The sequence below is a fragment of the Diplotaxodon limnothrissa genome, linkage group LG18, assembly GCF_057381915.1.
Source record: "Diplotaxodon limnothrissa isolate DT_005_m linkage group LG18, D_limnothrissa_male_GT1.1, whole genome shotgun sequence".
Taxonomy (NCBI): Eukaryota; Metazoa; Chordata; class Actinopteri; order Cichliformes; family Cichlidae; genus Diplotaxodon; species Diplotaxodon limnothrissa.
Window position 1 is genome coordinate 34,598,026 of NC_140613.1, and position 12,208 is coordinate 34,610,233.

General features: G+C 37.1%; 1 protein-coding gene across 1 annotated transcript in view; it reads right to left on the reverse strand.

The window, feature by feature from the left end:
- LOC146614047 (neurexophilin-1) overlaps window positions 1–11,724 on the reverse strand; it is a 73,369-nt gene extending 61,645 nt beyond the window's left edge. The window contains exon 1 of the mRNA XM_085378056.1: window positions 11,671–11,724. Coding sequence (XP_085234182.1) covers window positions 11,671–11,724 — 54 coding nt within the window. The remainder of the gene's footprint in view (window positions 1–11,670) is intronic.
- Between the last annotated feature and the right edge of the window lie 484 nt (window positions 11,725–12,208).

The following is a 12,208-nucleotide window of genomic DNA, read 5'->3' on the forward strand; positions in this document are numbered from 1 at the left end:
ACCTTGACATGCATCTTTTTTGTCACTCCTTTGTTACCTTAGTGGTATGTTTTGAGTCATCGTTGTACTTGAAAACCCATTTTCAGTGTTCTGATTGACGGATTCTTATCCTAGTTTTCATAGTACACAGCCTGGTTCATTGGCCCGTCAATGTGACGAAGTTGTCATGTACCCTCAGCAGAAAAACAAACCCAAAGCATAATGTTTCCTCCTCTGTGCTTAATGTGGGGATGGTGTTCTTTGGGTTATATTCAGCATTCTTCCTCCAAACCAGGTGGGTCGAGCTGATACAATAAAGTTTGATTTTGGTTTCATCTGACCACAGTGCTTTCTCCCAAGCCTTCTCTGAATCATTTCAATATTCACTGGCAAAATGAGCCTGCACATATGCCTTTTTGAACACAGGACACTTGTAGGCACCGCAAGATTTCAATCCATTTTGGTGTTGTTTTACAAATTGTATTCTTGGTGACGGTGGACATCTTGCATCTTGAGATCCTGCATGGATGATAGATAGATAGATGAGATGGTACACACACACACGCACGCACGCACACACACACACACACACACACACACACACACACACACACACACACACACACATATATATATATATATATATATATATATATATATATATATATATATATCTTTTATGGCACAAACATGCAATTGCAAGCCCACATGCGTAGTACACTCATAAAGAAATGCAGCACATGAAGAAATGTAAATGTTTTAAAACTTAATCTTGGACGAACAGGAGAGAGCTTTTCTCTGGTTACAGAAGCAGATAAATGATTGCTGACACAGAATGTTATCGACACATTTACATTTGTTTTGAAATTCACAAGTTTTAAAACTAGCTGCACAAGCTGGTGAATGACCTCGTTTTAGTTTCAAAGACACATTGAGGGCTACTTCCCAAAGTCTGACTTGCATACGCTCATCTGTTCAGTGTACTCGTCAGTCATGCTGGTTACCAGAAACACTAAATTACAGTTAATTGAATGATTAAACTGAGTTTGCACTGCAAAAACTTGTCAATGATATGGGTGTTTAAATTCTTCATTACCAAACTGAACTAATGTAACTTATAGGTGAAATAGTGTGTCAATAAAATTCAGCCTAGAGGGCACAGTGATTTCACCCAGACGCACATCCTGGAATCCATGATGTCAGTAAAAGCACAGTTAAAAATGTCAAGTTTGAGAGCATGATTAACATAATTACCTCGTGGGCCGTAAACATTACCTTCAGATGGCACCTCCCAGCTACAATAGTGTAGAGAGACAGCTGTGTCATATTTCACTGCCATATTGGATTTGTGTTCAAGTTGCACAACCCAGCCATATATGAGCCTCTCTGCACACTTCATTGAGACAGTGCTACACTTCTTGTGCCTTTTAAAAAAAAAAAGTTTATTTATTGCTTCCCTTGAAGCCGGCCACAGTTGAATTGATATGTCAGTTTTGTTTTTCTTCTCTTTTGTTTCCATTTAAAAGTTTCTTGAATTTTTTTTGAATACAGAATGTTTATTTGTTGTCAGTTTATTTGTGTGGTTGTTACACAAGGATTTAATGTAGTTGAACCTATACAGAAGAAATGATATAGTGTATGTTCGGCATTTTGTTGAAGACTTAGAGAGAGAGAATTTGTTTTTAATTTACTAAATTTTTAATGTAAATTATTTATTTGGAACTGACCAGATAAGTTCAGTTTTTCATTTTCTGTGTGTTCTTCTATAACACTTCTGTTTTTCAAATGTTAAAAATAAAGATTTACATTTATCATACATACCTATGAAATGTAAACTATAGATAAAAGATAACATAGAATATAGCAATGATAATTTGACAGCACATTTTCTATGGTTAACTTTTGACAGAAAATAATAAATCAAATTGAAATCAAAGTTAAACTTTCTCAGGTTTTCTCAGGAATAAAAAGAAGCCTTTAAGCATCATAGTAATCAGAGTTATATTGTTAAATATATTGTTACAAAACAAAAAAAATAAACCAATAAATAAAACATTTTCTCTTGTGCCTTACACAAAGACTGACAATTTATTGTTCCATCTAAAGAAATAAATAAATCTATGTCATCTGTTGACAATTGTGTAGTGTGCTTTTCCTCAGATGCATATTATTTCAACCTGTTTGCTGAGAGTGACAGTGACAGCACAAACAGTCCATTCTGATAGACATGTGGTATTGAGGACAAATTGGAATAATGTACTCATGAAGCAGCCTCTTCCCTTTATCCTTTTCCTCTTCTTCTCCATAACTCACATTTCTCTTGTTTCATCTGTACACTACAGAAACTGAACCAAGGGTTTCAAAAGCAGTTCTGTTGTGATTGGAGATTAAATGCCAGGGTTTTGCTTTGATTCAATATAAATACTGGAGAAGAATAATAGATATAGATATAATATCCCATGAAAAGCAGTCTCGTTTAGAATCATTAACTGAACCTTAAGAACTTTTGATTTTTCTCCTCTTAATAATTGTGATGATTAAGTGTGATTGATTAAAATATCCTTGAACAGGACTTGAAACACTACACATATAAAGGTTAATTTACACCATTTACACGACAGCTCTCAGAAACTGACACAGATGTAACTCTGTCTGTGAAGCTACATTTGAGTGCTTCAAGTTTAAAAACATGTTTAGTGCCATCTTCTGTCAGTACGGAACATTACAACACCTCGTTGGTTGGTTGGTTGGTTGGTTGGTTGCGGTCAATAGGCATATATTAATTTATGTTAGCTAACTAATAACAGAACCAATAATCAACGATATGCTGTCCACTTTCACTCTGTCTCTTTAGCAGTAAGTGGTTTCCGAACCACCAGTGGAAGGCTGGCTCCAAAGTTGTAAAGTTTCCAAAGTTTACAGATGATTCGGTTCATGAATTCACGATTGCAGTAGACATGCTCAGGAGTGAGGCTTGCTCTGATCTTCCAGATGATGTTCCCAGCCGCTGATAACCACACTAAAGATGCTCTCTGTCATGACTTCAGCCATTTGAGAGGTGCATGAGCCTCTTTGCAGGAAAAACTCCGGAAGCGGAGATAAGAGTTACTGAAATAATCATCTAATCAAAACAAGAAATTGGCAGATTAGTCAGCTACCAAAATGATCTTTGGTTGCAGCCCTACTATTGGGTATAGATAAAAGTATTCTTAAGGACAGTGATAGTTGTTGCTAATTAATTTATAATTCTTGGAAAGGTTCTTATCCACACCAGCAAATTCTCACTCCAAAATACTAAATTTAACACCTCCTAAATGGTAAATGGCCTGTATTTGTGTAGCACTTTACTTAGTCCCTATGGACCCCAAAGCGCTTTACACTACATTCAGTCATCCACACATTCACACACTGGTGATGGCAGCTACATTGTAGCCACAGCTGCCCTGTGTGCAGCCTTAATGGCAAAGTTCAGAAAAGAGTATCTAAGCTTAAGAAATGAAATATGTTGTAATTAAAACCCTTGAGTATTATATCATGTTTTACATATTGTGTATTATATGTTCAATTTTTTTCTCTTCTTCTCTTTTTTCTTGCTTGCTGACTGTTCATTAATCTGTCTGTGCTATGTGATTCCCACTACATTTCCCTTTCTACCCACCAGGTAGCACACCATTATGTATAAACTAGCTCAACTTCAATAACCCTAAAAAGAAACCTGCTGTTGTTTCTGTCATTATTTACATCCAAAGTGATTTGAGAGATCTATGTATTCTTTATTTGCTGTTTATTTATCCTTCAGTCAGAGCATGGTATATCATCTTTTGACGGAAACTGGCTAGCTCATTAATTTATATGATACTCACACATTCACATTATATCACATTATATCTGCCTGCATCTATATCTATTTCTCTTTGTTGCTGGCAGAATTGGAAGCTTGATATGGTTAAAGGACTTACCTCTAAATATAAACAATTAGCACACCATGGTGTTTTGATTTCCATAACTGATTACCGATGATATCAAAGTTAAGTACGAGTTGTCATTATGAGACCAGTTAATCCGATAGTTCAGTGGATGAGTACCCTGTGGACAGTGGAGCTTTGTACTGGATAAATGGGAGACTTAAAAATGGGAAAACAACTTTTTTAATTTGAAGACTTCCATTTGATTGGACTATTTTGTGAAGAAGAGTGAGTTAGGATTATTAAGGGTTAATTGATTCAAATGGTTTACTCACAATGTGGTTGTGTCAAAGGTTGCTTAACACATTTGTTTGTTTGTTTTTCTAATAAGTTTAGGAGTGTCTTAGAGGTTTAATAAGTTGTAATATAGAAAACAGCTTAAAAATAAAAATCTCTACTGACTTTGAGATGAACACAATTCTTTAACAGCTCCTTAGATTTTACACTGTTAAGTAAAATCCTCCCTGATTTTGCTGTAATGATTTCACACAAATAGTGCAATAATGTCAAGCAATATATGGGGCTAATCCCAAGTTTTGAGAGCACACATAGGTATTCATCACTCACTCACTTTTTTCACAAGTCATCTATACATGTGTCTGCAGTGAAGTGACAGCACCCACATACTCGAGCACTGTATCCCAACAGGATGGAAAGATCTAAAGTAGAAGATAACGGACATGGCTCGTAATTCCCATCAGTGGATGCTGTGACTGCTGGACTGTGCAGCAGACAAGAGCTCAGATGGCAGATCCATCACTGCCGAGGCAGTGGAGGGAAGCATCCCCCCCCAGCACAAACACACACACGCAGCCATTTTAACTATTTCCACCACTTCTCCTCTTCCTTCTGCTTTTATCCTTTTATTTTCTATATATTAAAGATATATATATATATATATATATATATATATATATATATATATATATATATATATCTTTAATAAAGTATATATGGACAAAATTGTGGTGTGTGTGTGTGTGCGTGTGTGGGTGTGTGGGTGTGTGGGTGTGTGTACCATATCCACCTGTGATCAGGTCACATGTTGTGATCATGATGTCTCAATAGTGTCTTAATACATTTTAAACTTAAAACTCTTTATAAGACTTTAAACTATAAAACTATAATAACTATAATATATATATATATATATATATATATATATATATATATATATATATATATATATATATATATATATATAAAACTATAAACTATAAAACTAATCTATAAAACTTTAAACTCTTAATACATTTTAAACTTGGAATACTTTGAAATGTGTTTATTATAATAAAATAAATCATTATAAATCATTTGTATAGATAAAGTTAATCTATTATAATAATATAATAAATAATAATAATAGTAAAAATGACACACCAAATTGCATATTCTCCTGCTTTCATCCGAGATTTCTGTCTAGAAGAACACTGTCCTTGGAAGAGCAAGGACCCTCAAGCTGCCAGGCCTCTGGCAGAAGACCTGTGCTCAAGGATGTATGTGTATATATATACATATATATAACACAAGTAACGAATAATGTTGACTTCAGTTTGCTACTGAAATTGAAACTGAAACATTTATTTTAAATAATTGATAGTTCTGTACATGCAGATCTTTCACTGGTCATCATGGCTGCTGTTTGTTTTCGCATTGATTTTATTAAACCATTAACAGCTTGTTTTGTTGTTTTTCTACTGTGAATGACCTGGCAGCAGAAGAGATGCATCTAACAAACAGGTATGATGCTGTATTCACCATTTATAGCTCTGTGACATGAGCTCCTGGATGCTGGGCCCAAAAAACCATCAACAAATCTGAATCAACCCAAGTGAAACAGTTTTCAGTTTGAGTGCTGTAGGTTTGTGCTATCTCTTTAGCTGCAATGAACCAAACACATGGCAGACTCCAGAGTTACATGAATACCTGGAAATGTAAAGCAGGTGGAATGAGGTTATCTAGTCCCTTCTTTCCTTTAGAAACACTTTGCTTCATGGGCTGCTTCAAAGTGCTGCTATCAAGGTGTCACACACTTCGCCATAAAAGGATTGCTCTATGTGGAGAGGGGAGCAAGTGCTGGGTGGGGGGTGGGTTGAGGCTTCCCTCAGGATCAAACCCAGGTCGTAAGCAGGGCTGGATTTTTCAGAACAACACCCTTCAACGATCAGCTCCAGCTTTAACCTTTGAACTGCGAACACGATTGAAAATCTGGAGCAATGCAAGGAGCAGAGAATAGAGGCTGTAGTCATTAATCACACACTCTTACCATTTCAAACATAATGCACTAGCAACACACACACACACACACATTGACAATACTACCATTTTCTATGGCTGCAAAGTCTGCGGGGCTGTTGTGGGAATATTTAAGGTTGATTCCTCTCTCCTTTAACATCAACAGAGATGCAAATCTAAGGCACATATCCCTCATTTGCCCTCATCTGGATGTGAATAATCATCCCTGGATGGTGCATGCAGAGAAAAGAAATAAGCAACGGACTTAAGTGCCGATTCCACGCACCACAGTAGGTGCGATTACCACTGACTTTATGGTAAAACACCAAGGTCAAGTGCTGTTTTGACTGTTTGTGGGAGAAAACTGTCTGAGCTCAGACAATCCGGAACTCACAGGCAGGATCACAGAGGTTACAGTTCATGCAGTGTGAAAACTGAGTCTCCTTGATGCATCAATTTAAAGTTCTACACAATCAGTCTGCCTGCCCAGACGCACAGCAGTGTCCTGATTGAAGGTCAAAGGTGAACTCCACACATGAGGTTCCAAGATTATTTTCTAGTTGTTTTAGCATGGGCCTTACATATACATACATATATATATATATATATATATATATACGTATATATATATATATATATAACAACAGTGATTTATCACAAGATCTTGTGATTTGTATGATATTCATTTAAAGATGTAAAACTGGCTCCAATATATAAAATAGACTAAATTCTCCAATAACCATTTCATTACCACTGCTGAATGTCATTTTAATGGTTGATAGACATAAAAATGAAAATACTGTCCTGTTTGACTAATAAACCGATGCAGCCTAATATCTCAAACGTAGAATAAAATAAACTTGTAAGGCAAAAGTATTAGATTGGTCATTCATAAATTTCATGAAGTAATTCATAAAGAATTTGATATATTTAGGCTTGAAAATAATTATGAAAAAGTGAGTCATTTATTTGCGAGCTTTCTTTATGTATTATTTATTTATATTTTCATTTTTAAACAACAGAGAAAAAGTCTGGATTTGAATCACAGTTTGATTCTATCCTTCGATTAGCTTTTTCCCAGAAGAATATTTTTATTGTTTGCTTTTCTCATAGATTACTTTGAAATTTTAATGGGTAGATATATCTAGTTTTACTAATTCTTTTAAACCTTCTCTAATGAATACAGTTTTACCATAATAATTATCTTTCTTGATGCCAATTGAAATTCTAAATAACAACGTGGGGAGTGGGGAAAAGGTTTTAAAATTCCTCAAATCAGTTATTTATTAAGCAAAAAGAAATAGTGCTGATTTTTATTTTAATCATCTCTGACTTGTGTTATTGTTGGAAGGACAGATACTATGAACAAGAATGAAACCGACTGTGATAAACTGATCAAATTTTCCTGTCTGCTAAAGATCAAAATATCAAAGGCTTATCAAAACGTGTGTGCTTTGAGACTGGTGCCATGAAAAACACGAGGTTTTATTTCTGTCATTTAAAATAAAAGGTTAGGGGCAGCATGGTGATAGGATGAATACTCACAGAAAGAAAGTCCTGGGTTCAAATCCAAGCAGGGACCTCTTTTGTATGAAGTTTGCGTGCTCACCCTGTGCTCGCGTGGGTTCTCTCCAATAAGACCTGCATGTTGGCTTGTTGAGGATTCTAAACTGACCATAGATGTATATTAATGCTACATGAATGTGGCTTGTACTAAAGCCCTTCAAGTGGTCAGTAAGAATACAAAAGGACTATATAACGGACTAAATAATAAAGGACTAAATTCCCACAAAACCTACAGAAGCACTCTTCAACCTCTCCGAAAACAAATGGAACGTTTTTCCGAACAATCCAAACCTCCTCGTGAATCTTCACATTGCAAACCCCTGATGTAGATGAAATAATTCACAGCAGCTGGTGACTAGTCACTAAAGACTCAGTGGAGTCACTAAATGAAAACCAGTGAGTGTAACAGAGCTGGGTAGCTGGGCTGAGCTGAGACCACTAAGGCAGCGGCAGGAACAGCAGCAGTGGGGGAATTGCATTGTTGTTATCTGAGACTGAACTCTGAGCCCTTTTGTACTTGGCTCTTTCCAGCAGCCAAGCTCTCATAGCTCTAAAGTGACGCCTCCATGCTGCTTTAAAAGCTAAGTAGCACAAAGGTTGAAGAAGGAACTGAGAGAAATGTTCACTTAGTCGACATCTGGACTGAAAAAGGAAAGCTTCACACATTCAGCAGCTCTTACTTGATGACCACACAATGCACTTGTCCACTTGTGTGTATGTGTGTATTTATCTTCAGTTGCACAGCATGTGGGCATTTACAAGAATCCATTTGCTATATAATTCAATTAATGCTGGCCCGCTCTTGATTTAAGCTTCAAACAGCTCAACGAAAGTATATTGGGGTTTTTTTTTGTTGTTGTTGTTTTGTTTTGTTTTGGGTTTTTTTGGGGGGGGGGGGGGGATTATAGAGGAATGTAGATGTGAAGTTTGTGCTGAGAAGGGGGTCAGGAGAACGGTGGAGGTAGTGATAAAAGGCTGGTCACACTGTGTAAGGTGTGCTGTAGTCATCACAGTGGGACTTTCTTTCCTGCCTCCCATACAGACAGTTTGACATTGTAGGATCCAATGCACTGGTTTATAATAACACTTTAATAGGACTACGACGACTGGTGCCAATGGGACCACTGCATCCTTTAGTCCCAAGGGTGAGAGGGAAGGGAGCAGGGGATTGGGGGGCAGTAGCAGTGGTGACAGTGGGAGTTACAGACCCGAAAGACCTCACTGTCTGACAGTATCCTGTCTCGAGGCCAGTTTGGTATTTAAGCTGTTGTCAGTGACTCAAATCCTTAAATCTCTCATGTTGTCAGAATTTCTATCTATTAACTATAAAAATAAGTACAAGACAAACTGATGAGATCATCCAACCACAAAAAAGAGTCACTACAGCATCAAATAATAATACAACATGAGACAAAATTAAAATAAATAGAATGTTCCAGCAAGATAATAAGATCATTACCACAAGAGGAAAGGTTGTGTAATTAATATAATATAATATAATATAATATAATATAATATAATATAATATAATAACGGGCATAGGTGAGGTCCCTGAATTGCATAAGTGGACAATAAGGATGGGTGTGTAGACATATTTAAACAGTAATGAAGAAACTATGACACTTTAATGAAATGAATGCACTGTAATTAAATATAGTTTTAGATTACCGTTTCATAAGGTGTCAAAGAAAGACAGAATGAAGCTTCAAAATATTATCCATAACAACTGTTTAAATAAATCAATGTGAACACTACACTTACATAAATAATTGTAATAATAAGATGGAAATAAGACGCGTGAAAATTAAATAGTGGTCATTTTAAGTAAAAGTTCTGCTGTGTCTTACATGTGCAGCGGTTTACCTAGACTGTGTTGTTATCAGGGTCAAGGCACAGCTCTCAGACAAGAGGCTTAAGCAGAGACAAGAGCCTTTAACACAAAATAAAACCATCAAAGTTCAGCTCTAATCCTCGTTGCGGTGGATAAGGCTGATAGTTAACGGGCTCTATTATAAGCTCTGCTTATCCTAGCCGAGTTGTCGGTGTGTGTGTGTGTGTGTGTGTGTGTGTGTGTGTGTGTGTGTGTGTGTGTGTGTGTGTGTTCATTCCATACTCAATTCAACATGCCAAACAGGATTTATTGTACTGTGAATTGACATTACCATTCCACAATATTTAAAAATGGATATTGTGGAATGTGTGACAATTCTACAATAAATTCACAATCTTTTTTAATTACTATAACTGATACCATGCCTCAAAATTTGAAACAGAAACAGGACAAGGAAATATTAAGGGGGGATTTCAGAGAGTACTCCCCAAAGATTGGAGTCCACTTGCAAATTAATGTCAAGAAGAGAATGGTGTCAAAAAGTGGTCACACAACACAGGCTTCTAAGTTTAGTTCACAGTGAACATTTCAATTTGAATTTTAAAATAATCTTGTGTTTAGGCCTGTTATATTTCCTGTGAAGTCTCCGTGTTTCTGTGTATGCTTCAGAGTGTGCGCTCAATGATTTCAGCACCTTGGCCAGCTCCCCTCCGAAACATGTTTCCCCTATATTTTATTTTATTTTATTTTAAATAAATGAGTCGTGTATTTTGGGGAAGGGGGGGAAGGGGGGGTGTGGATACGACCCATAATACCGCCGCAAAACTGATACACAGATATTATCCGGGACAAAGAAAGGGAAAGTTACTTAAATACGGCTGTGTGTTTAGTTAGTTGGTCATTGTTTATTTAAAACAAACAAACCAAAAAGAATTATGATTTCTTAATGACTACAGCTGTTTTCAGAGAACCTGAAATTACCCCGTGAATGCTCTGCTTCAATGAAACGGAATATTGTCTGCAATATATATATGTAACTCGACTGTTATGGCATTTGCTCGGCTAAATTAAAGAGTTATAGAAGACGAAGAAAAAAATGAAATAGAATCAAATTTATGTTTCCACTTTTTGTTTTCTCAAATTATACGAAATATCAGGCCCGAGAATAAAGCTTATATCTCGCTCTTTTCCAAGTAGACAATCATCAACAGTTTGTTAAATCACGTTTGTGCGGCCAGATGAGCCTAAATCAGTATTGGTTTTGTTTGTTTGTTTGTTTGTTTGTTTATTGTTTGTTGTTTGTTGTTTTGTTTTGTTTTCTTGCTATCTCAAAATAAAAACCCCACTTATGACTAGACTTGTATTATATTAACCCGAAGCTGAATTGCGTCTTTTCAAGCTAACACGTTGTTAGTTTTTTGCGAAATACGTTTCAGTTGTTTAATCTGCTCACAGGATTTATTTATTTATTTATTTATTTATTTATTAAGTAGCTAAAGAAATCATTCTAAAGTATGCAGAAAAGCTCATTTGTCACATTTCTCAAAACCGATCCCAAACTCCAACTTCCGTCTCTCGTTGCTTTCCAGCCTAAGAGGCTCCACAGTTTGCGTAAGACGACCCGACTGATCGGGAGTTTTGGTTTGTTAGGGCGCCCTCATGAGACATTTCTACTGCTGTGTCTGTCTGCAATCGAACATGTAGGTGTTACAATTTGTACCTGTTCAAAATGAAAAGTATAATTTTAAAACATACCATGTAATATATTTGAGGGAATTTCCTTCGCGCATATTACGCACAGCGAATTTGAGCGTAAGGCACACCCGTCACAAGTCCTACTGTTCCATAGTTATAATAAAGTGTGTATCTAAACTTTGAATTCCACTTCTATACTTTAAGCAGTGCAATATAAGGTGGAATCCCCCGAACAGTCGCCAGTCTCACCGCCAATGTAAATGCATTTGGAGTACGCACGCTTGAAAGGGTAACAGACCTCACACAGTGTGGAAACAACAACAAACACGGCTTTTCTTCTTCCTGGCAGAATAAAACCGAAGTGCAGAAAAGTTGAACTAGAAGAAAAATCTAACTCACCAGGTAAAGCGCAGGCGTCAGAAGGAACACGGCGCACCAACACGTCACCTGCATCCTCCCGGAGCTCAAACTTCCACTAATTTCCCTCGGATGGTAGTTTCGGCTTTGACGACCATAAATCCACCTTGTATCCACTTCACAGCACAATCAAGCCCATCAGCTGCCCAGGCAACAAGGAAACAACGAACCCCATGGCAAGAGAACAAAGCAGAGAGTTGCAGATTGGGAACAGGATCGATCGGCCGGTGAGGCTGCTGCCGCGGCTTGACGTTAGAGGGACCAGGTAGCGACAACCAGCGCTTACTTAAGAGTTAATCCAGGTAGAGGGAGCAGGAGGGTCATAGTTGTGAGCACGTTCAGGTCTTGACTGTCTAATGGACAGCACGCTCAGCGGTTGGAGCGTTCCGATCTGAAAGGAATGGCGAGGCTTTCTGCTTTATAACGCGCTGCTACAACACAACCAGGGAGACTCTCGCTCTAGGGGGGAGGGACGAGATGAGGGGGAGCAAAAAAGGCAGGGGGGAAAATAACGGGAGTA